The 26,476-nt window shown below is 48.1% G+C and overlaps 1 protein-coding gene across 1 annotated transcript in view; it reads left to right on the forward strand.

Moving 5' to 3' along the window:
* Nucleotides 1–26,476, forward strand: part of LOC121465135 (protein sidekick-1-like) — a 955,042-nt gene that overhangs the window by 666,342 nt on the left and 262,224 nt on the right. The window contains exons 6-7 of the mRNA XM_041678320.1: nt 19,722–19,833; nt 21,736–21,926. Of these exons, the coding sequence (XP_041534254.1) occupies nt 19,722–19,833; nt 21,736–21,926 (303 nt within the window). The remainder of the gene's footprint in view (nt 1–19,721; nt 19,834–21,735; nt 21,927–26,476) is intronic.

Below are 26,476 nucleotides of genomic sequence, written 5' to 3' on the forward strand. Positions count from 1 at the left end.
AAATAAATAGTATTGGTGGGACAGCCATGTGTTTACCCTTGGTCCTGTCAAAGCTGCTGTCTGGGTACGGTGACTATACTGGGTACCAAAGGCACAGCAGCCTGGCCCTGTTCCTCTGCGCTGTCTCTTACAGACCATCTACAAAGCATCTGTGGGCTGTTCCGTGGGTTAAGAGACTAAAGTCATGTTCCTAAATAAATAGATGGTACCTACCTCTTGGCATCGCGGAGAGAGATTTGGTGGAAATGCTGCCACGATAATTTGCCCTGATTGCCTTGTAACAGCCTGTACATTCTCCATAAACCTACTATTCACGCCACCCCACAAGAGACTGAGAACCACGTGACTTTAAACTGCATGAGACTCTGGGGATTCTAACTGCACCTGGCATCCCTGTGTTTGAATAGATCATTTGCAAGGTCTAGATTTGCTGAGCAATCACTGGCTTTCCATGTTTTAACTAAATACACACTGACTAACTTCTTAATGTGTTTAAGCAATTACATAAACTGGGAAGTACTTTATTTTTTCATTCACCTGCCTACCAGTCTATGTGAAGAGACTGCTTGTGGACTGGCGAGATGGTTCAGCCAGTAAAGGAATTGCGGCACAAGCATGAGGAACTGAGTTCAGATCCCCAGCACCCACATAAAGTCCAAGCACAGTGGTGTGTGCCTGTAACCTCATCACTGAGGAGGATCCTTGGGCTTGCTGGCCAGGCAACCTAGCTTAAACTGTGAGTTCCAGGTTCAGTGTGAGATTCTGCTTTAAATAATAAGTAATCGAGAAAGAGATGCCTGGCATCCACTCTGGCTCACATGTATGCATACATGAACATGCAGCAGAGGGGAGAGGAAGGAGGAAGGGAGGAAGGGAGGGGAAGAGAGGAGAGAAAAAGGGAAGGAGGGAGAGGAAAGGAGAGAGAGAGAGGGAGGAAAAGAGAAGAGAGAAGGAGGGGAGAGAGAGGGGAAGGAGAGAGAGAGGAGATCAATAGGAGAAAAACAAGAAGCCCCTGGGGTATGTTTCTACCTGTCATTCTCCCCTCTCAACAGCTCTTATGTTCGTGTGTTAAGTATGTGTCCTAGGAAACCTCTTAACTGTTTTTATATGCTTAATTCTGTGTCTGTCACCAACCTTAGATTTATGGCTGGTGAGGATTTCAGACCAAAATATCAGTGAGACTGTGTTGACATTTTATATATATGTATATCTACCTTGCGTCACTGAGGCCTGAGTAGAGAACTGGTTGGTTTTAAAAGATAACCTTGGGTCATATCAGAAAATGTCTTGTTCTCGCAGACTGCTCTGTTCTTGTGCTCTGGGACTGACTTTATTCATTTAAAGCAAGCCAGGGCAGACAGGGAAAGAAATATTTTTCTTCTCTTAAGATATCCTGATTTGTTTGTTCCTCTGTTGTGACACCCAAGGGTAATTCTGAAATAGCCACTGCTCACAAAAAAGGAGGAGACGAGAAAGCAGAAGGGGACATTGCTGCTCCGTTATGAGTTCCCATTCTTCATCTCTCAAAGCACCCGTGTGCCTGGGCTCCTGCTGTAGTCTTGTTTGTTCTGCCCCTCTTCAAGGACAATGGTCATCTAACTCCCAGAGATGGATGGGGATGGGTCAGGAGTGAGAGGATGAGCAGAAGCAAACTCGGCCCCTTGCCACCGTGTCACCTGTGCTGAACATCCTAGTCTCCTCAGAAGTGGTAAACTTAGGACGGGTAAACATCCGAGGCTGACCCACAGGTTGCCTGTGGCCTTGAGCCATTGTCTACCATATTGCAATGTGAAGATTCGGCCTTGCAGCGCCCCCTAGAGTCAAGGAGGACAGAATGTAAACATGCCTGGTCCCCAGGGCAGAAGACAGAGCCGTCTGTTCTGGAAAGCATACAGCCACAGCTGGAGGACCCGGTTGAGCATCCCAGCTGTCCTCTAGTGTCGTTGTCTGGAAACAGTATTCAGAAACGCTCTGTGTTGGGTAGGACAGAAGCCCTCTGAGATTTCCTGACTTTGCCCTCCCCACATAAGAAACAGATTAGAACTTGATTTTCTAGCCTGGCCCAGTGGCACAGGCCTGCGGTCCCAGAGCCTCAGAGGCTGGAACAGGAAAATTGCATGTTTGGAGCCTGCCTGGGCTATAGAGTGAGTTTAAGGCCAGCTTGGGCGTTTGATACAAGGCTCTAGGTTCAGCCTCTCAGGACCACAATAGAAAAACAAGGTAAAAGAAGAGGTGACTGACGGGGCTGGGGAGATGGCTCAGTGAGTGGAGTGCTTGTTGAGGACCTGAGTTCAAGCCCTCGACCCAGTCAGCACGTGCCTGTAAGCCCAGTCTCTGTTGGGAAGGAGGTGTTCGGGGTCAGGAAGATCTTCAGAGGCTTGCTGTCCGGCCAGTCTAGCCGAAATGGTGATGTCTGGGTTACATGAGAGACCTTGTTCTAAAAATAAGTACATAAATTAGCAAGCAATGGAGGAACCCTGACACTGACCTCTGGTCCCCACACATGTGCACACATACAGGAAACATGCTCATGGATGCTCACATACGACATGCTCACGGAGAACTGAATAAAAATCTAAAATACAAAGAAATGGATTCTCTTAAAATAGCGCCAAGGAAATGCCCGTCAGCTTACTGAGTGGGCATCTGTGTTTAAAATTGGAGTCCACAGAAAGGAAGACACAGCAACTGATAGGAATACTCCTTTGGCTCTGATATTACTGCCTGTTGGCATCTCAGTTTTATGAATCACTAAATATGTAGAGGAGGGGTTTGGTTTGGCTGTCGACCTCTAGCCTGTGTGGCTCTAGCTGGCTCTTGAGGTGCCTCTTTCCATCGCGAGTTGAAACCTCAAGATCCTGACCCCTTTGGCCTGTCAGGCCTTTTTGCACAGCTTGGGCGGTGAGGAGCAGGATGAAATAGAAAACTATTTTGTTTTATTCTCATCCAGCAGAATCTTTAGAACCAAGCCATCCCAGGCATGATGGCCAGCTCTGTGGCTTCCGAAGCAGGATTCTTTATAACCACACTATGAATTTCGCTTCAGCTTCAATTGCTGTCATTTCTGGCCGGTGAGCTGAACAGAGGGTCGGCAGGAAGGGAAAATAACTTCAATTTCATCTGGCTTTCCAAAGATCTTTCATGTATTTTAAGGAGAGGGTATAATTGCAGTGTTGAGGCTAGTCTCTGTGCGGGCTGTGACCCTCTCCCTCGTATTTATCTCCTCTATTCTTTTTCCTTTCTCTCATGTACTCAAAACATTTGTTAAGATAAAGCTCTGTTTTCACCAGGGACTTGGGATTGAATTTCTTTGTTCTTGGTTTGTGGATTAAAGAGACTTTGCTAGTCACAGATGCTGTGTAGTCTGAACTGAGGCAAGAGACGAGGCTGGCAGAAAGGCAAAGGTGTATCCAGGGACTAGGACGAGGCTACCATCCCAACACACGAGCAAAAGCCTTGACTTGGGGAAGCCTTGATTTTGTGTCAAGTTGACACAGCTGGGATAATCAGAGAGGAAGGAGCCTCAGTTAGGGTCTCCATGAGATCCATCTGTAAGGCATTTTCTTAATTAGTGTCCAGTGGGGGAGGGTACAGCCTGTGGTGGGTGATGCCATCCCTGGGCTGCTGGTTCTGGGTTCTATAAGAAAGCAGGCTGAACAAGCCATGAGGAGCAAACCAGCGAGCAGTACCCTTCCTTGGCCTCTGCATCAGCTCCTGCCTCTAGGTTCCTGCCCAGCTTGAATTCCTGTCTTGGCTTTCCTCGGTGATGGACAGCAATATGGAGGTGTCACTGAATAAACCCTTTTCTCCCCAGCTTGCTTTTTGGTCATGGTGTTTGATTGCAGCACTAGATCCCTTAACTAAGACATTTGTGAAACAGGGTCAGTATCTTTTGGGGATATGTAAACCCAGGCTCACTTAATTTAGCAAACATCTATTAGGTGCTTGCTGTTTGCCAGATGCCCAGAAGCACGCACAGGCTTTTAGAGAGCTTGTGCCTTCAAGTTGACAGGGACAGGTGTATGTGTTGTTCCAGATGTACCCATCTAGAAGAGACCAGTTTTTGTCTTGTCTTCCCCCCAGAAGTAGAGAATGGGAACCCACCAAAGATGTGAGCACCATTGCCATTGCTGTGTATAGTGGCGAAAGAAAGTCTTCGATGTGTGCACTAGTGAGCCAGCTGCTGCCCCCAGGAGACTTCGAAGAATCCTTCAGGAGACACCCTGGGGTCCCGTGCTTAAGGAGAAAGTGTGAACACTTGCTCTCCTCCCGTGCTGTGGTGGTGGAGAATAACTTCCTGGGGGGCACTGTGGCCTGTCTAGATGAGTCTACATAGTCTTCCACCCTCCCCATTTACCCATAGGCCGGAGGCTTTTTCAGGCACCTGTCAGTACGTACCTCAAGTCATTCACATTGAGTCTGTGGTGGACAACGCCTCAGTAGCATCTCCCATAGAGTCATGTCACAACCAATACAAAAATGAACTCAGACCAGATCAAAGACCCAAGACTACAGAGAAAGTATGGCGCGGGACATTGGGTTGACGGTGATCCCTTGGGCAAGATTCCAAACCACAGGCATCAAAAGAAAATGGCAGAGTTTCAATCTTTAATTCATCAAAGGACACTATCAAGGGAGTGAAAACATAGGCAGGGGAATGTGACCCAGTCAGCAAGTGCACAGGTTCCATCCCCAGCACCATGTAAACAAAATGTGGAGGCACACATCTGTGTCCTCCATGCTTGGGAAGTAAAGGCAGGAAGATTACTCTAAGTTCTAAGCCAGCCTGAGCTACACAGTGAGTTCTAGACATCCATGACAAGACTGCCTCAAACAGAAAGAGAGGGAGAGAACATACAAACGGGATTAGTACGATAGACGGGTGGGTGGGTGAAGGATGGATGGATGGATGGATGGATGGACAAGTGGATGAATGGATGGATGGGTGGATGGGTAGATGGATGGATAAAGAATTTCTGTAACTCGAAAGCAACAATAGCAATAAATACAAGCCACCAGCTGTTTAAATGGACAGGAGTCAGATTAGACATTTCTCTAGAGAAGATGTACATATGGTCAAAGAGCACACAAAAGGATGCCCACCTTTGCCAGTCCCTGGGGAAGTGCAACTGGAAACCGTAGAGAGCCGCCATTCTTGCTCAGCGGGATGGCTATAGTTAAGACCAGGAAATAAAAACAAACATTGTCAAAAAATTGTGGTAGAACTAGAGTCCCTATGCTTGAGGAGATGTAGATTGAGACATTGTTGTAGAAAACTTGACGATTGCTCCTCAAATCAGAAACCATGGAATGGTCATGTGACTCACCAACTCTACATCTGGATTTGAACCCCAAAGAACAGGAAACAGATGGCTGAACAGACTTTTTATTACATGTTCAAAGCAGCATTATTCTCAGTGGCCAAAGGCCCTGGAAATCGAAGTTCTCACCAACACACGGTGGGTAAACAAAATGTGGTACATACCCATTGTGGGTAATCTTGTCTGTCAGCTCTCGTTGGCAATTAGAATTGCCATGGAAACAAAACTTTGGCGTGTCTGTGGGAGAGTTTCTACAGTGGATTAATGAAGGTGACTTACCCCACCTGAGCTGTGGGCTGTGGGCAGTACCCTTCCCAGAGGTGGGGATTACTGCCTAGTCGTGGGGACAATGAGAGCAGCTGCCACGCCTTCTCCACCATGATAGACTGTGCTCTGCAAAAATGAGCTAAAACGAACCCGCCTTCGTGAAGTTGTTTTTGTCAAATATTTTTTCACAGCAGCAATAAATAACTAATATGAATACATTTGGTGGAATATCAGTCAGCCTTAAAAGGGAGGTCAATCCTGACACCGTGCAGCATGGGTAAACTTGGATGACATTAGTGCAGTCCCGTTCCTGCAGGCAAAGGTAGAAGGGTGAGTACCAAGGGCTGAGGGCGGGAAGATGGTTAGTGTTTAATGGGGGCAGATTTTCAGTTTGACATGGTAGATTCAGACACTGGAGATGCCACTTCACACCCAGTAGGACAGTGGTCACAGTCAGACAAACTTCAATATGGGGCTCGGGAGAGAGCTCACTTGGTGAAGCTTTGGTCTCACAAGTGTCAGAGCCACAGCTAGCATCTGGGGCTTCTCTTTCACAGTCTCCCTGGGTACCGGGCATTCTCTCAGACATCCCGCCTCTGCTCTCCTAGGACCCAGAAAGCTTAGTTTATCCCTACATCCTGAACCTTCACCAGAGCCAGACAGCCATACCTCCTACACCAGCTTTCCCAGCCCCAAATCGCTCCACCCTCTTTACTCTTTGTAGCAGAGTTAAAGTTGGCCCGTCCTTCCATGCCAGCTTACTAAACACATCAGTGTTGATCTTTTTTCTTTCTTTCTCTTCTCTTCTCTTCTTTCTTTTTTTTTGAGAGAGAGAAAGAGAGAGAGGGAGAGGGAGAGAGAGAGAGAGAGAGAGAGAGAGAGAGAGAGCACATGCCCCATTTAGCCCAGGTTGGCTTGGAACTCACTAAGTAGCTGAGGGTAACCTTGAACTCCTGATCTTTCTTCTGTCTTCACCTCCCAAGAGCTAGGATTACAGGCTTATGCCAGGGTGCCTGGTTTTTGCTATGCTGAGGATGGATCCTAGGGCTTGCTGCATGCTGGCAAAGCACTCTTGAAGCTGAGCCACACACCCAGCCCTAAGCCCTAGTGTCTCCCTGAGGATACTCAGCATGCTTGCCACTTCCACCACCGATATACAAATGTCTGTGTCTTTCTGTTGAACTTTGTAATCAGCTCTTTGACACGGCGCTCCTGCAGCAGGGCTTGGGAATGGGGAAGAGTGAGCAAGCATTGAGGCGTTACAGGCCCCTGCCAACATGTCCTGCAGGCTCCCATTGTCCTTGCTGATAGCCTCGGATGGGCATCGGCTCCGTGCCCAGATATATGCACTCTTGGCAAAATTATCTAAAGGCCCTGCTTAATGGAGCTCAGAGTGACCTGTTACGCACCTAGTTAGTTCTCAGCGACTTTAGAACACTGTGTGAAAGTGACCTCGGCTCAGGAAGGTGCTCTGTCACTCAATCTCTGCAGCCCCGTGTGCTCCTGCGTACACAGTCCCTCTGCCACTAGACAGGAGATGGCTCATTTATGTGTCTGCATGAGAAGCAGGTTCTCCACTCCTGTCCCTTGAATCCAACATCTGGCTCACTCTCACACCCAGCTGTGAAGTTCCAAACCCGTGCTCCTGCTTTATGGTTTATCAATGAGTGCTCACTTGGAACTACAGAAAATAAATACCCCAACCAGAGGAGCGCTTTTTATCACTTTCATCTTCTCTGCCCAGCAAAAAGCCGATGAGAATACACCCTCTGCTGCGTTCCGCTCATTTCTACATATACCAGCTCCCAACTATGTTGTGAGCGTGAAGCAAAGTTGTGGCTGGATTATTTGTCAAGCTGTCCTATTTTGTTGTTGTTGTTGTTGTTTTATCGGTTCTTGTCAATTGACGAGTCCAGGAATATGCTGAAATAAAAATGGAAGAACATGTAAAGATAAAATTGTAAGTGGGATGCCCCAGTGTATTTCCTGCCTTTTTGGGTTTCTTTCTTTCTTTCTTTCTTTCTTTCTTTCTTTCTTTCTTTCTTTCTCTCATACTGGTGGACAGTAAATAAGGAGAGAGGAGCCAACCAAGAGAGAGGGCTCAGCTCTGGGGAACAGCTGGAGCTTTGGGGATTGGGTCTGTCCCTGAGGCCGCCTTTCCCATCCCAGCATGCCTCAGCGTACTATCATAAAGCCTTTTAGAATCACTGCTGGGCATGGCTGGTGAAGGACAAAGAGACCGCTTCTCAGCAAATGGAAAAGTTTCCCTAGCCTTTCCTCACACTACACTTTCATAGTCTGGAAACATCCAAACCAGATCCGTTATTCCCAGGCCGGGTGAGTGTGCCTTGACCGGTGGAAAAAGGGACTGGAGAGCCAGTTTAGTTGGTAACATGCTTACTGCACAAGCGTGTGGACCTCGTTCAATCCCAGAACCGGTGTGAAAGGCTGGCGTGGTGGTAAGGGCCTGTAATCCCAGGAGATAGCGTCGGGAGAATGGGGAAAGGGGCATCTCTGAGGCTCCGTGGTCAGCCAACCCAGCCTAAATGGTCAGAGACCGCGGGCAGCAAGAGACCCTGCCTCAAAAGACAGATGGATGGCACCTGAGGAAGAATCAATACCTGAGGCTGACTCGTGGTCTCAACACACATATGAGCAGCATGTACCTACACACACACACATACACACATACACACACACACTCAAAGGGAGTCTGACGGAGGCAAGAGTGGGAGGAGTCTGTCCTTCACTGAATGAACATGGTTTCCGGTCAGGGGAGAAGTCAGCTGTAGACTGTTGACCGCAGCTTTCACCGTGACCCTATAAAGGGCCCTGTTTTGCCTCAAGAGATTTATCTCTTGAAGGCTAGGGGATGACCCGGGCCTTCCTGCTGCCTGCACATTTTTTTACAGCTGTATCCTCAAAAACTAACTTCTGTGTGTTCCTAGAGAAGTGTGTGTGTGTGTGTGTGTGTGTGTGTGTGTGTCTGAGTCTTTTAAGTGCTTGACTCATAAGAGTGAGGTGAAGCCAGAGGCAGTAATTGCCATATCTGTAATTCTAGCAGTTCTGTGGTGAGGGAGGTGTCAGAGACAGGAGAATGCCTGATGCTAGTGAGCCAGGTGGTTTGCCATACGCACAGCAAGCAAAAGACCCAGTGTCAGACAACAAGACAGAGACCAACACCCAAGGTTGTCCTCTGACCTACACACACAAACATACACACAGACACACACACATGTACACACACACACATACACACTGAGGCAGTGGGGAAAAAAAACAAACACCCGAGAGTGCCCTCTGACCTCCACACACACGTGTATACACACACACACACACATGTGCACACACACATACATACACTGAGGCAGTGGGGAAAAAGAACCAACACCCAAGATTGCCCTCTGACCTCCATACACACACGTGTATATATACACACACACACTGAGGCAGTGTGGGAAAAGAACTAACACTCAAGGTTGCCCTCTGACCTCCACATGTACACCGAGCCATGTGTCTGTGCACACACATACACACATACACGAGAACACACACGTGACTACCACCCATTTCTTAGTAAAGCACAGTCTCTTCAGGCTGTGCCTACCACCCTCACTGCGGAAACTCTCAGCCCCACTGGAGTCCTCATGTCTGTCTGTTTTCAGGCAGGGTCTTTCCATGTCACCTAGACTGGTCTTTAACCCTCAGTCCCCCGCCTCTGCCTCCTGAGTATTGGGATTGAGTGAAAGTAAACTTGTGCCTGGTTCCAGGTTTATTTTTGTACTTAAAATGGCTTTCCTTCCCTGCTGGCTGACAAAAATCTATCCAGGTTCCTGCTCAAGCCTTCCCTAGTTCACCTGGAAGGATGGGTCTCAATGCCACATCCATCCACCATGAACTGCCACAACCCTTTTCTCTGTCCCCCAGCTCCTTAAAAACATGCTTGTGCTTCTGTCTTCCCCCAAGAAGCCAAGGTGTGCGTGTGCGTGCGTGCATATGTGTGTGTGTGTGTGTGTGTGTGTGTGTGTGTGTGTGTGTGTGCAGGTACATGTTCACTCATGCTATATGTCTGTGTATCCATGTGCCCTTGAAAGCCAGAGGACGATTAATTTCAGGTGTTATTGTCCCTCAGGTGTTGTCCACATACACTTTTTTTCCTTTTTTTTTTTTTTTTTTTTTTTTTGAGACTGGTTTTGCTGTGTATCCCTGGCTGTCCTGGAACTTGCTCTGTAGTCCAGTCTGGCCTCAAACTCAGCAATCCACCAGCTTCTGCCTCCCAAGTGCTGGGATTTAAGGTGTGTGTCACCACCACCGACTAGTCCACTACTTTTTGAGACAGTCTCTCTCTAGCCTAGAGCCCTCCAAGTAGGCTAGGGTGGTGGACAGGTGAGCCCCAGTGATTCTCCTGCCTCCTTCCCAGCACTGAGATTGCAGGTATACACTACCACATCTGGCTTTTTATGTGAATTCTAGGGATGGAACTCAGGTCCTCATGCTTGTAAGGCGAGCACTTTGCCGAGCCATCTCCCAGCCTGAACGGGAAGATTTGGAGATTTGGAGGGTCTGGTAGTCTCCCTGCCATTTTCACTCTGCAATTTGCTTATCAAGGTTTAACAAAGATGGGAACTCTTTAGACTTAGTTTCTGAGAAGCTGCACCGGGATGTTCCTTTGAACTTTAGAGTGGCCAGACACCTCTTGTGTAACAGGTCCAGTTAGACATAAGAAGAGTGCATGTTTCATGCACATGAAACTTACATGTTGTGATTTGTGTTGGGGACAAATGACTCTGCATCATTTGAGTAAAGACAAAATGGACCTCATTATTGCTGGTCTGGCAAGAGGAAGACCTGGCATGATTCAAGGAGGACCCACAATCTCCCCTCCAGGAACTAGCTTCTGGGGCTTCCTGAGATGAGTCTGCAGGGGCACTCTGCACTGAATGAGACCCTCAGACAGGGAGCTTATTAGAGAATTTGAAACAGGATTTTATCCTCAAGGGCACAGGCCTGGGCTTTTCCTGACGATGTCCATGAATTTCATGAGGTGTGGCAGTCTTTGAAATGGTATGAGCTTGGAGCTCCAGGCAGGCTCCAGTCCCACACAGTGGGCCTTCCAGGAGAAAAGGCAGCCATCCCTCAGAAGCCCCACTCCATGGTGGGGAACAGAGCACTGGCAGGATGCAGAAAATCTGGGCACAGAGTGTTAGCAAGGAATCTTTTCTCAACCTCATAATAAAGGTATTAGTCACCTGATCGCACACAGCACTAATTGTAAACATCCTTCCTGTGCATGCACGCATGCATATATACACACATGTTCCAGGGAATACAGCGCTAATAGTGAGCATTCTTCCTGCACGCATACATGCATGTGTACATTCACAAATATTCCAGGGCACTATTAGCAAGCACTAATTAGCAAGCATCCTTCGTGCACACATATACACATGCATACACGGACCTGTTTGCTTGTTTTCAGTGACTCGGCCAGACAAAAGAAGCCCCACAGTGTCGAGTAACTTACCCAAGTCAGGAGCCATGGTCTACCTGGGTTCACTAGACTGTGTGGGGGCATGCATCTGGAGGGCAGAGGTCAATTCAGATGTCCTCCTCTGTTGCTTCCATCATGTTTTCTGAGATGACTTCTCTTCCCTGAACCTAGTGCTCACTGATTCTAGCTGGACTAACCAGCTCATAACTGCCTGTCTCCTCTCTGCAATGTGGGGGTTACAGACACATGGCACCACACTTGGCTTTTACATGAGCTTCAGAAGGGCTACATGAAGCAGGAGTCTGTTTCTAAGACTGGGTCATCCCGGTGTCACCTGGCCACATGCCTTAGTTGGCACGGGTTGGGCTCATCATCAAGGGTAAGCATGTCACAGGGTCACTGCATGCCGTCAGGACAGTCAGATCTTGGTGTTCCAAGAATGCTGGTATTTAAGACAAAGAACATCTTCCCAAGACCACCCGGAACTGAAACAGAAACTATTTGACCCTCCCATCCGTCTACTCAGGCTCCAGTCCTGTGCCTCCATCACACCCAGCAGTGCCCAGCAGGAAGGTCTTTGGTCTGCTGACCTCCCTGTCTGGCATGGTCCTTGCCCGTCATCGACACTGATAGTTCCTCTCATCCTCCAGGATCTAAGTTCCAAACACAACCCCTCCCGTGTTCCTAAGACCCACATCTCCAGACATGTCAGGCCGCACACTGGTTCTGTGGCCTGCAGCCCTGTGCCTGACTACAGAGGAATGTGGAAGTTCTCATTTGTCCTACTGTGTCTGCATTGACCTAGAAGCTTGGCAGTTAGGAGTGCCTTGAAATTTGCATTTGCCTGTTTGAGACATTTGCTGTGTGTGTGTATGTGCACACACAAACAGGTGTATGCCTATGTATGTGCACCTGCACATGTGTACATGTGTGTAGAGGCCAGAGGAGACCCTTAACTATTGTTTTGAAGGTGTGCTCCACCTTGTTTGTTTGAAGCAGAATCTCTCATTGGTCTGGAATTCATCAAGTATGCTAGATCGGCTGGCCCATTTAACCCCAGGCATCTGTCTGTCTTCCTGGCCCTGTGCTCACCCTACACTCTGTTTTTTAACATGTCCTGGGGATCAAACTCAGGTCCTCTGGCCTGCAAGGCAAGCACTTTGCCAACTGAGCCATCTCCCCAGCCTCTGCTAGTCTTTACACATTCTTTCTAATTAAATGTAACCCCGGCAACCTCTCCTCGTTTAGCTTCTTCAAGTGTCAGGCGGTTCATGTGGGGAATGATGGCTGGGATTGGGGTCATTCACCTGCTGTGAGGAGTTATTTCTGAGCACACAGCAGCTTCAGTAAAGGGTTTGCCTCTCTTCTTCCGAAATGTCCAGTCTGTGGGTGCTGGTTTCTGTGACCTTCTGCAGAGCTCGTCTTCACCCCCAGACTCAGATCAGATTAGGCGGGTACAATGGAGAAAGCTGTCGTGACACCTTCCATTGAAGACCTGGTAAGGAAAGGAGTGTTCTACTCCGTTTCCTTTGGGCTAACTGAGACAAGATGAGCTTTCCCTAGGAAACAGCTCTGAGTCAAAGAAAGTGTAGGGCTGAGGTGACGAGAAGTATCAGTCTGTATCAGTCTGTAAGGGCTTGCCATGAAATCATGGGAAACTGAGTCTGAACCCCAAAACCCAGGTTTTAAAAAAAAATCAGGCAGGGTAGGTAGTACACACTTTCCTGGCACAGGGGTGGTCCTTAGGCTCGGAGGCAAGCACCCCACCACTGAGCCGTCTTGTCCCCATTTTCTTTTTGAGATAAGGTCTCTGTCTAGTTTAGAATTTTCCAAGTAGGTTTGACGAGCTGGAAGGTGAGCCCAGGGACGAAGTTATCTCTTACACCTTTTTCTAGCATTTGAAGTCATGCACCTTTGTACCTCACTGTTCCCACCTCTCCACGGGGTGATGCTGTCTTCCTGGGCTGTCACTGAACATGTTGACGCCTGTAAGCCAGTCAGCGGCATATTCAGCTCCACTGAAGAAACTCAGTGAGACAGAATTTCTTTTCTCCTCCTTACTTGCTTTCATTCTTCTGAGGAATGTCCTTCATACATTGATAGGTGGGTTTTAGAAAATGATTTCTTATGTAGAACATTGAAGGTGGCACAGGAGCAGTGGCAACTTGTTACAGAGTAATGTTTTATTAAAATCCATCATTTGTGTGTGTGTGTGTGTGTGTGTGTGTGTGTGTGCACGTGCACACATGTGTGTGATATGTTTGGGCACATGTGCCACATGGCACATGTATAGAGGTCAGAGGACAACTTTGTGGAGCTGATTCTCTGCTTCCACATAAATGTAAACATGGGTTGCAAGGATTGAACTCAGGTCACTGTGCACGGACCGCAAGCTTCTTTACTTGCTAAGCCTTCTTGTGGCCCCCAATGCCGATTATTTATAATAAATAAATACGTCATTGAGGATTTGTTGATCACATGCCTTATGTCTCAGATACTTTCAGACTCACAGAAATAAAGACTTTTAACTGAGACTTGGAGACTTGGCTACTTGGGGATATAGAAGCAGGAAGCTCATTCACTATGGGGAGAGTACAAAGCCACAATGGGCAACTTAGTAAGACCTTGTCCCAAAATAGAAAGGGGAAAAGGGCTGAGGATGTAATTCAGTGGTAGAGCACTTGACTAGAATTGTCCAGTGAGGGACTGGGGGTGTGGCTTGGTTGTAGAACTGTTGCCTTGCATGCACTAGGCCTAGGTTCAACAACCCCACCACCACCACAAGGAGGAGAGGCAGACAGACAGACAGTAATAACGTACTTCTGCTTTGTAAAGCTTATTGTAACTTTCTATACATACTCCTAGAGAAAGACAGAAAGACAGTATTTTAAAGTCACAAAGGTGTGTGTATGTGCGCGCGCGCGCGTGTGTGTGTGTGTGTGTGTGTGTGTGTGTGTGTGTGTGTGTGTGATATCCAAACCCACATACCCCTATTTCATAGCCTACTGGGAACCAAGTTCTTCTTCCCTATTGCATTGTGGGATTGAAAGCCCCTCTCTTCAGCTTGCCTCCACTCTCCTGAGTTTTTCTTCTGTCCTCCACAGTTGTCCACCATTGAAACTAGTGACATACCTGTTCCATGGTCAGAGTTGCATCTTTCTAGTCTGACTGCAGATTGCTGATTGTGTAATTATTAATGAAAATTGAGATATGTGCAAAGAATTCATATTACTTTTGTTATGTAAAGATGACCCACGTCATGACCTCATGGTATTCAGTGATCGAGCTTCTATTTTATACAGATGTTTGGTTTTCCCAGAGTTTCTAATTGCCTTAATTTTCAAAAGGAGTGTGAAAACGTGTATATCTTAACTATATATGATATTTAAGTTTATATATGCATATGCCTTCTAATATACATAAATACACTAAATATTACACACACACGCACACAATTCACAATGCATTCCTGGCAACCAGGGCGTGAACTTGAGTGCTGATCTGAGGAACGGCCTGCCTGTAAATTACAGAGGACACGTGATGCGTGAAGAGGCGTGAGCTCAAGGCTCACCTGTCACACAGAGCATTCTCATTAATGTTTAAAGTTGCTGAATCAAAACTAACAATGGGTGCTTAGCATTAAATTCCTAAAAAGGTTTAGAAGAGATTGCCATTTTAGATTAAGTATGTTAAATCTGTGTTTATATACTTTAATTAAAAATCTAGCCAGGTAGTGGTGGTATACGCCTTTAATCCCAGCACTTGGGAGGCAGATCTCAGTGAGTTCGAGGCCAGCCTGGGCAACAGAACTAGTTCCAGGACAACCAGGACTGTTACATAGAGAAACCTTGTCTCAGGAACTCAAAAAACAAAACAAAACAAATAAATAAACAAAAAGAAAATCTGAAGTAGAGCTGGGCATGTAACTCAGTTGGTAGAGTGCTTACCTGCCATTCCTGAGGTCCTGGCTTCTGCTCCCGGCACCACATAAGACCAGGTGTGGTGGTCCATGCCTGTAATCCCAGCGCTGGAGAGGTGGAGGCAATAGACAGAAGCTTGAAGTCATCCGTTCTGGTTAGCTTTCTGTTGCTGTGGTACGCACCATAACCCAAAGCATGGGAAAGAAAGGTTTCTTCGGCTAATATGTGCCACTCATAGTCCATCACTGAGGGAAGTCAGGGCAGAAACTGGAGCAGAGACAGAGGCAGGAGCCATGGAGGAAAGCTGCTCACTGGCTTGCTCCTAAGTTCACTGCCAGCTGCTTTTCCTAAACAGCCCAGGACCCTGCCTAGGGATGGCACCGTCCACAGTGGGTTGGGTCTTCCTATATCAACTAAAAATCAAGAAAATGACCCATAGACACATCCATGGGCCAGTCTGATGGGATTAATCCTCAGCTGAGGTTCCTTCTTCCCAGATGGTCAAGTTGACAACCACAGTTTGCCAGCACATCATCTCAGAGTTCAAACCCCGCCCGAGCTACACAAGACACACTGTCTCAATAAATAAATAAAATTGGAAGCATCCTTTCACAGGGAGAAAGCACGTCAGAACAAGGTATATAATGAGCACTCTCCTTGCTGTGGGGGTGTCTGGATTTCAATTACTTATGCTCCTTTTATTGCATTGCTTTACAGTTTCAACAGTAACCATGCAGGCTTTGCAATCAGAATTTCCTCAAGCCTCACTTTGACCTTGCTATGGATGCTTGCACAGGTCAAATTCACCTTTCTGGTGGCCTTGTGTCTATATTGTGATTATGATCTCCATTCCTTTCTCCCTTTTTCTTCTCTCAGCAGTGTCCTGTGTGATCATAGCATCATCTGAAAGAATGCAGGAGCCAGGGATTGGGGGCATGGGACAGAGGACAGGCTGACATCTGATAACCTTGAGTGGAGCAAGTCCTTCCAGTAACCCATTGCCCCCTGTGGAATGAGGGTGCCCTGTCATAGCAAATTTATGTGCGTTTAAAGTAAGATGCCCAGTAAATGCCCTGCATCCTTATGAGCCCAGGTGGGAGGATGCTTCTGCTTCACCTGTCGCCCAATAGCACCAAGCTTCACCTGCTGTTTGGAGATGCTTCTCTAAGTGGGAGTGGGAATTTGACAGTGTCTATACCCTCCTGCGATGGTCCCAATGACAAACCAAAGCTCACGCTGAGAACTCACATACAGAACATGGGAGAGGGGTGATGGGGTGGGGAGCTCAGGTGACCATAAAGCAGGTGTGTACTCAGTGTGGATGAAGGCTCCCCTGAGGCTGCATGACTGGAACTCCCCCCTAGTCTTCCCCTTATATACCTGCCCCATCCCCAGATCCCACAGCCATATACAGTTAGGACAGAATTGCATACACCTGCCTGACAGGAGGGACTGGATCCTCAGAGAAGCGTCCTTCTTCACTTGCTTCTTCTAGGAAGGAATTGAACAGCCAGCAAATCGGGCTGGGACCTTTTGCAAGCAGGCACAGCAAAGGAAAGGGGGTCTTGCTCTGCTCGGAAGATAGTGCTGTGCAATCGTGCCTAAAGTTCAGTCTGTCTGTGTGGACCAGGCAAGAGAGGTTCCAGCTGGAGCCATCTTCCCCAGGTGGTGACCACCGCCGGGTGCAGGCTCCCTCTCTACTGTGGCAGCTGTGCAGTGACTAATGACAAGGGAGAAGGCTGCTCGGTGACCTCTCACTCCCCCCTGCTGCTCGCCTTCACTCCTCATAACCACCTGCAAATATTAGTTCTCTGTGTCATTTCTCCTCATCAGCGACGTTCACAGGTGACAAGCTGGGCGCTCCTCAGATGGGGTTTAGTTTACCCTCTAGCCTTCGTGACAGTCTGACATCTGGCGAGCCATCCCTGAAGTGTCTAAGGGAGGGTGTTAGCAGGACGATTCCCAGGGGAGTCCCAGAGGGAACTTCAGGAGCCTAGAGGTTGGGGAAGGCCAGGGCTGCTGCCAGCTCCCCGGGAACCTAGAGGTCTGTGAAAATAGATCTCCCATCACGAACTCAATGTATAGGATTAAGAAAATGTATTTGCTGGCCCTGCCTGCACCAAGTACTTTGTTATCGTTATTTGTAAATGTGTGTGTGTTATGTGCTGATATGTTTGTACATATGTGTAGGGGATGTGTGTGCATGCACTTATGTGTCTGTGCATGCGGAAGTCAGAAGGTAATGTTAATTACCTTCCTTACTCATCCTCCTCCTGATTTTTGAGACAGGGTTTTCTCACTGAACCAGAGCTCACCAACTATTTGGCCAAATAGTTGGCTAGCAACCCCCAGGGATCCTCTTGTCTCTGCCTTCCCGTGCTGGGATTATAGAGACATACCCAGCTTTTTATTGGGTATTGGGGTCCCAAGGGTCCTCATGTTTGTGTAACAGTCACTTTACTGACTGAGCCAACTCCCTTGCACCAACTTTGTTTGTTCATTTGTTTCTCTCTCTCTCTCTCTCTCTCTCTCTCTCTCTCTCTTTCTGTTTTGGAGATAAAGTCTTACTGTGTAGCCTAGGCTGGCCTTGAACTTGAGATCCTCCTGCCACAACTCTGTGTGTGTGTGTGTTTGTACAAGTGTGTGCAGGTGCATATGTGTGTGCATGCATGTGGAATCCAGAGGACAACTTTGGGGTATCATTACTCAGGCACCATTTACTTTTTTTTAGCACCCACACACTGAGACAATGGGGATATTCTATCGGGAACTCACCAAGGCCAGCTGGCCTAGGTCTGAAAAAGCATGGGATAAATCCGGACTAGCTGAACATAGCGGACAATGAAGAATACTGAGAACTCAAGAACAATCGCAGTGGGTTTTTGATCCTACTGCACGTACTGGCTTTGTGGGAGCCTAGGCAGTTTGGATGCTCACCTTACGAGACCTGGATGGAGGTGGGCGGTCCTTGGGCTTCCCACAGGTCAGGGAACCCTGATTGCTCTTGAGCAGGTGAGGGAGGGAGACTTGATCGGGGGAGGGGGAGGGAAATGGGAAGCGGTTGCGGGGAGGAGACAGAAATCCTTAATAAATAAAAAAATAAATAAATAAAAATAAAAATGGGAAAAGAGAAAAAAAAAAAAGAAAAGAAAAACAGGGTTTCTCCGCCTAGAACCTGCCACAAAGGCCAGGCTGTCTTACTTACCACATAGGCCAGGCTGTCTTACTTACCACATAGGCCAGGCTGTCTGACTTACCACCACCATTCCTGGCTTTTCTACGTGGGTCTAGAGATCGAACTCAGGTCCTTCTGCTTGCAGGACAAATATTTTGTTTACTGAGTCAACTCCTCAGTCCTGCCGTCCCATCTTCTTTTTATAATTCCCATGCACCTCTAATGTAAAACCACTCCATCCTTAAGCAAGAAGCACCAGATACAGTACGGGGGAGAACCTGTGCTGGTCAGAGGGTCCTCTTTACCACCCCTCACCATGGGTGTGAGGCCACTACGGATCAGAGCCCTCCATGAGCCCGAATTCTGCATAGCCGGACTGTCTGTGTGCTGGTTCTCAGTGTGAGGATCCAAAGAGGGCATTTTGCTTCTCACTCATTTACATTTGTTTTTCTTCCCGGACGCTCATATCCACACCCCGTATTGAAATTCCTGCTCTACCAATGTTTGGTCTTGATTTCTCCTTAATAAATGGTTACTAAAGTTGCCGTGGTCATTTAATTTTGATGCTAACCATATTTTAGGGGAAAGCAGAAAAAAATGCATATATGGCTTTTTCCTTCCTGTCTCCAGAAGTGAGCTTAAATTATTTATAGTCTGATACTCACAAAACAGAGAATGGACTCGGGGTGTTTAGGTCGCAGAAAACCAAAGGGAAGTGTGACTGCAGAGAGAACGGGACTCTTGGATAACTGAACGCAGTCACCCAGGGAGTCACCAGGGCCGGTGACCTCTGTGCCTAGAGGAGTTCCCAACCTGTGACGTATTTGTCCGGTTGATCTAGCTGGAAAATGGCGGGCATGTTATTTTTCTCCTTGCTGTGATAAATTATCTGACAAGGACAACTTATGGGAGGAAGGCTTAATTCTGACACACAGTTTGAGGGTGAAAGCCCATCACGGTGGGGGAGGCGTGGCGGCAGGAACTCCACAGAAGGGAAGCAGCTGGCTGCTGGTCCTCAGCTCACTGTGGCCTTTGCCTTCAGCCTGGGCCCTCAACCCACAGGTGGTACCATTCACATTCAGTGTGGGACTCCCACCTCAGCCAGCCTAACCTAGAAGCCCTGTCACAGACAGGCCCCGTGGTTTGTTTCCATGGTGATTATAAATCTCATCAGGTTGACAATTAAGATTAACTGCCACAGTGGGTAGGCCAGGTGATCTCAATAAGCAAATGCTTAGATCAGTGGGGGGGAAATAAAAGGAAGCATTTCGGAACATTCCAAGCCCGTCAAAGCTTGCTGCTGCACATTGTCCCCACTGGGGACAGGTGGCCGGCAGATAAGACCAGCTATGCCTAGACTCCATTTCATACAGTGTGACAGAGGCCAGGGGTGATGTGAAAATATCAAACTCCAGGCTCTCTCGAGGGCTCATGAGGTTCTGAGCTTCCTCGTGGTGTGGTTTTGCATGATCCTTCTTCTGTCTTTTCCCAGTCACCCCACCTTCCATTCTGTGAGTTCCATGGACGTTTTGTTTTCTCTGCCGCAGGAGCTACTGACACCCATGAAGCCATGGCCCCTGTCATCGTGGTTGCCCCAGGCAACAGAAGTGTGGTTGCAGGGTCCAGTGAGACTACCTTGGAGTGCATAGCCAACGCCAGGTACAGGGTGTGCTCTGGGAGTGGGAACATGGGTGAGGTATCCCTCATCTGAAAACCCAGGCCCTGAAATACTTTCAAAATCTAAAACTTTGAGCCTTGACATGAAGTCACGGTGGAAAATTCCAACCTGATCTCATGCGTCTGATGCAGTCAAAACAGTGATGCACTGAAAATAAGGCAAGGGGATTCCCTTTGGGCTAAGTGTGCAAGGTACAGATGGAGCACAAATGAATTTTCCATCTAGACTTGGGGTCCCCTCCCCATGCCATGTCACTCAGAATATACAAATACTCCAGAGGGAGACAGGTGCAAAATACAAAGTACTTCTAATAGCTGGGCAGTTCAGATAAAGGCACAGAACCTGTACCAGAGGGCAGGGCGGTGGCTTAGCCAGTACAGCGCCTGTTGCACAAGCATGAGGACCCAAGTTCAGTTCCCTAGACTCCCTGTCAAAGCGGGACATGGCGTCTCACTCCTGTAATCCTAGCATTGGAGGGACAGAGACAGGAGGAACCCTGGGGTTTGCTGGTCAACCAGTCTAGCCTATACGGCAAGCTGCAGGTTAGTGAGAGACCCTGACTCAAAAATTAAGGTGGGTTGTGATAAAGACTCCCCCATTGACCAACCTCTAGCTTACACACACATACACATGCATGCACGCACATGCGCACACACGCGTGCACTCACACACACTTGACCACTCACACACTAAGATGAGAGAGAGAGAGAACCCAGATGTGTGAATCCTCCTGTGAAGAGACAGTGACGTAGAGAATGGCACACGAGCCCACACTCCCGAATGCAGCAGACGCATTTATCCTGGGGGTACTTGATGTCACACGTGTGGGAACCTCACACTGCCTCTACAGTGGATGGAGCTTTTCAGTTTAGCTCCTGGTGTTGGGGAAATCTCAGCAGCAATGACCCAGGCTGTTGGGGGAAAGATGAACCAGGCCCTGGGTACCAGACTTTTTCTTTTAAGCCACCATCAGCTCCCAAATCATGGAAGACTTATTATTAGTTATAAATGCTCTGTCTAGCTTAGGCATGTTTCTGGCTAACTCCTTTAACTTAACCTGTTTCTCTTTATTTACCTTTGGTCTCGGGGCTTATTCCCTTTCTTCTGTATATCTTATTTTCATTGCTTGCTTCTCTATGTCTGACTGGTATCTCTCCTCATTCTTCTCTTGTTCTCCTCTTCATCTTTTTTTCTAGATTTCTAGCCTAGATTTCTACTCCTATTTATTCTCTCTGCCTGACAGCCCTGCTTATCCTTCCTCTTGCCCAGCTATTGGGCATTCAGCTCTTTCTTAGATCAATCGGGTGCCTTAGACAGGCAAGGTGAACAGATGCAACACAACATAATTAATAAACGCAGCAGAAACAAAAGTAGCATACTTTTACACTGTTAAAAAATATTCTGCAGCATAAAAAAATGTAACACATCTTTGCCTGGTTAGAATAATATTCTACCATACCCCGAGCAGCCAAGGAAAACTAGTTCCCTTTCTTTTGTAGTCCCAGGCATGCCCTGCCTACTTACTTCCTGTTCACTCCAGGCTGGAGTTTAGACGGCCACACCTCCCATGTAGCTGTGGGTCCCCTAGTAGTATTTATTTTAAGCATTCTTTTCCTGGGCAAATGGAATCATTAGCACATACGGTCCATTGCTGCCGCAATTAGCTATCCTTGCTCAATAGCCCTGAGCGTAATGTCTCGTTGAGGGAAGCCGTGAGGGAGTGCAGCTGTATCTGGATTGATTTTTAAATGTCCATTGTTCAACCCGCCATGGTTCCTGGTAGAATTAGCTTTGTCAACTCGTGCTGAAGGCCTGAAATTATTATTACTGCCGTCTACATGATTCAGCACCACAGTCACCGATGCCCTTGCGCTCTTTCACAGGCCCTTGGAGGAGCTGAGTGTGCACTGGAAGAGAAACGGAGTTCGACTCACAAGCGGACTGCACAGCTACGGGAGGCGCCTTACCATCAGCAACCCGACGTCGGCAGACACTGGGCTGTACGTGTGTGAGGCAACACTCCGAGGGAGCGCGTTTGAGCCAGCCAGGGCCAGAGCCTTCCTTTCCATCATAGGTAATGCTAGGCCAGCAGTGGTGCTGGCTACAACCTCAGGTAGCTCTCCATACCCACAGCTCCAGGAAGACAGGATAGCTGACTTGGTGTGTGTGTGTGTGTGTGTGTGTGTGTGTGTGTGTGTGTGCCTCCTCTGCAGACACATGTGCATGCCAGAGGTGGACACCGGGTGTCTCTCCTCTGCTACCCTCCAATTTATTTCTGGAGATAGGGTCTCTTACTGGGACTCCGAGCTTTGTCATCTGGCTAGCTGGCCAGCCAGCTCCCAGGATCAAGCCGTCTCCAGCCCCAGTGCTGGGATTCTAGATGATCTTCCACTGTGCCTGACTTTTTATGTGGGTGCAGCAGGTACCCCTGCTTCTGCAGTGAACAAGGCACCGGCTTGACCATCTCCATCCCCACCGACTTTTATTTTTCATTACATTCATGTGTTTGTTTGTTGTACATACGTGTCTGGGGAGGGGATGCTCATATGCCACAGGGTGCATGTGGAGGTCAGGATAACTTGTAGGGGTTCTTTCCTCCCACCCTGTATCCTGGGACTCAGACTCAAGTGGTCAGGCTCGGCTGAGCACACCTTTTCCAGCCGAGCCATCTAGCTGGGCCCCCACTGACTATTCTTAATGCACTAAATGGCAGTATGGCTGAGTTTATCTTCCAAATTAATCCCGTTTGCTTTGCTTTCGAACACCAAAGTAGGAATGTCCCTCGTTCCTTCCAGACACAGCTGTACTTCTTACTTTTCTTGTCACTGAACAGAATGTATGACAGAAACAACTCAGGACAGGACAGACCTAACTTTGGTTTACAGTGTCAAGGCATGCCGTCCACTGTGATGAGGAAGACATGGTGGATGGTTTGGGTCTATCTGTGACAGTGGGCCTTGAAGGCCCTAAGAGCTTGACCCAAGTTCCAGCTAGATTATAACCCTTGAAGGTCTGTGCCCTATAACCAAACTCCACCGAAAGTTCCAATGTAGCCCAAAATGGCGCCACCAGCTGGGGACCAAACACTGCAACATGGGAGCCTATTGAGGACATTCCATGCTCAAACCATAACCATTTCCCACCATAAAACTTGAGGGTGGAGATAGAGCTAAGTCCTCACTGCAGACATTGCCTGCATCTCCTGGCCTTTCTCTTGCCCCAAACTTCTCCCTAAGTCTCCCTGACTCTTGGTCTGTACTCAGAAGTCAGCCCATGCAGCCTTGACTCCGAAGGAAATGGAAAGTACTGGCTGTTATCTTTGGTCAAACTGAAAGATAAGAACAGAAATAGTTTGTTTGTTTGTTTGTTTGTTTTTAAAACAGGCCAAAGGTGAAGCAAAATGCACCGGAGTGGCCTCTCTCTAAATACTGGGAGATCAGAGCCATGGAAGCATGACGCATGACGGGCTGTGGCTGAGGGATTTGTAAGCTTATCACTAGATTATGACATGGCACATTACAGTGGGAGGCAAGTACCCACATTTTATTTTCCCAGCTTCCTGCACAGTCACCAGTCTGTTCTTAAAATGTCTGCAGCTGCGGTCCTGGTGACCCGCACTCCTCAGTGGAAGTCACTGCTGATGGAGGGTACCTCAAAGGCCGCTTCAGTCCGTCTCCTATCTGAAATGAAAGGGGTTGAAAATGGAGAGAGAAAAAAAAAACTCTCCGAACAATTGCTCTTTCAGTAATACATTTTGCGGTTTGCCATTTTGCAAAATATGAAAAGAAAAAGCAGCTAGGTTCCGGTGGAATTAGCAAGCATTGAGGAGCGTTGCATAGAAGGCCGTTGCCCTGAGCATCCTCGTGTTTGTTAGACATCAGGAGAGGGCTTCGTGCTTTAGAGAGTGACTCTGCTAAATGCAGCCTGTCAGCCCCCTCCAGAAGCGGTCCTGGAATGATCAGAGAACCTGAGCCACGGACCAGAGTCACCAATCACTGCTGATCCCACCCAAGCATCTGAGCTCTGCTCCAGCTGCCAGTGCTAGATATGGATGTGGAGATGACATCCGTCCTCAGCAGAGACCTCCATCGAGGTTGATCTATGGCCGTCTGAGCACGGCGCATTATAGATCGAACCAAAATTAAAATTTGTGATGTGTAAATCTCTGGCAGACAGGACTGTATTGTGTTAAAAAACATTTTAAGGTAATTTAAACAAGAGAGAAAATTTATCTCCCTATAAACTCAAATGTTTGTCTCCGTCACCATTCCCTCCTCAAGTATTTAAATCTATCATCCTAAGTTTGATCTCGAATTCATCGCAGAATGGGTTTCTGTGCTCAGCACTCATCATAACTCACGTTATGACTTATAAAGGTACAGGAACACACTTCCACTCTTCTGTGTTTATATGTGTGTATGTGTGTGCACATGTTCATATGTGCTGACATTGACTATCTTTCTCAATCACCCTCAAACCCATTTTTGAGATTAAAAAAAATAGGTGTGTGTGTGTGTGTGTGTGTGTGTGTGTGTGTGTGTGTGTGTAAACCTGCCTGCATAAGTCTGAGGAGTGTGTCAGATCCCCTAGATCTGGAGTCAAAGACAAGTGTGAGCCTCCTGATGTGGGTGCTTGGGACTGAACCCTGGTGTGTTAGTTAACACGCTCTTAACCCCTGAGCCACCTCCAGCCCATCTGCCTTGTGCTTTGAGGCAGGGTCTCTCATTGAACCTTATCTCAGCAATTCATCTAGACTGGCTGTCCATCAGGCTCCAGGGATCCTTCTGTCTCTTCCTACTCCATTCGCCAGTGCTAGAGTTATAGGGGCACAATAGCATGCCCATCTTTTTACGTGTATGCCAAGGGTGCAAGCTCAGGCCCCCGTGCTCTTGCGGCAAGCTTACCCCAGAGTCGCCCGTCAGCCTCAAGGCTTCCTATCTCAAAAAGGTTGACTTGAAGCCCCTTTTGTTTAGAAGTTGTGACAGGTGGAACTTTGTAGTTGGGTCACACTGGAGAAACCCTGAAGAAAGTATCTCTGCTGATTCAAAGGGCTCAGAGATTGTCCCCAAGCCTGGTCGCCCCATCGGGGAGGGATCCTGGGGAAGTGTGACCAATCTCCCAGTCTGTCACCAGCAGAACTGGGGAGAGAGCTATTGATATGAGCATGCAGATGAATGAGAGCAAAAAGGAATCGCCTTCCAATTACGTGTGTCTCACACTGATGAGACGAGACAGGCGGCGGTGGCGGCTGTTTACGCTGCCTGTCAGCTTCTACTTGGATTGCTCAATTTCTGTGGTCTAAACAGGAATCCAAGCTCTGATCCCTGGAGGTGCCTGGTGCCCACCCTGCAGGTCCCGGAGCCCTGTCCCCTACCTCCTCACTGCTTAGTTGTCCTGCTGTGCTGTCCCTATGCCTGACCTCTTCTACTCCTGACCTAGCTGGAGAGACACCACACCACTGCTCTGATGCTCAGAGGCTGCTGTGTCACATGGCCCCTGCCTCCCTGTGGTGCACAACTTCCCACTGAACCACCAGCTTCTCCTTGGTGGCATCTTCTGGGAATAGAAACCAAATTTGCCTGCCATGGTGGGTGGGAAACACTGGTGAGGCTATCAAAGAAAAGCCCTACCCCCGATTCTGCTGGAGGCCTGTGGGCTCTACTGTGCTGTGCGCAGCCAGTGCCGCTCTAGACCAGGGATTGACCATGGCCAACTTTGGTGGAAGCAAACCCTAGACTTGGCTGTGTCCACTCCAGCTCTGAGCAACTGCCTGTGGCTGACCTTGGATGTCCACTCTTCAGTTTCTGGCAAGCTTACCTGTCATTGAGACTGGGTGTCCCTTGAGAACCTCCCAGACATCACTGTAAGAGTCTCAGCTACACTCTGTAGCAATTGGCACATGGTAGCAAGGTATGTGACAGGGAGGCCTAAGTGTAGGCTTTAGGGCTCGCTTCTGGCTGCACTTTTAACCAAGTTTAATGGGAGTCGTTGGTGTTGTTGACTTTGGTCCCAATCCTTGGTGTGGGCCACTAGATAAGGCTACTAGCCCAGAGGCAATGGAGTAAGATCACTGCAGAAGAGCTGAAAGGATGACTTCATGTGCCGTTGGCATGCTCTGTCATGGTATATGCTGCATGGTGCTGCTACTACAGTGTGCACGTCACACTAATGAGTGCACACATCACTTTAGTGAGTGCACACATCACACTCGTTCCACACTAAGAGCCAGGGTGCTCTTGACATCCATGGAAGCATCGGTGCTTTCTTCAGGATAAATAAAGGATGGCGACCGTGATAGTTACCTCTTATTGTCAATGTGACCCAAGCTAGGAGCCCCTGGAAGGAGTGTCAGTGAGGGACCGTCTAGTGCAGGTGGGCCTGTGGGCATGTCTGCAAGGGACTGCCTTAATCAAATTAATTGATGTAGGAAGACCCATCCTGAAAGTGGCCAGTACTGTTCCTTGACGTTGAGCCCTGGACTGTGGAGAAAGCAAGCCAAGTACCAAGCACGCATGCAATCACGGTTTCTGGTCTTGACTGCAGATGAGATACAACTGGCTGTCTTTAGTCTCTGCCACCTGTTCTTCCTGCTGTGGTGGACTGCAGCCTGGCACTGTGAGCTCA

The sequence above is a fragment of the Microtus oregoni genome, unplaced genomic scaffold (genome assembly GCF_018167655.1).
Source record: "Microtus oregoni isolate MIOR12 unplaced genomic scaffold, Mior012 000029F_ref0000214, whole genome shotgun sequence".
Lineage (NCBI taxonomy): Eukaryota > Metazoa > Chordata > Mammalia > Rodentia > Cricetidae > Microtus > Microtus oregoni.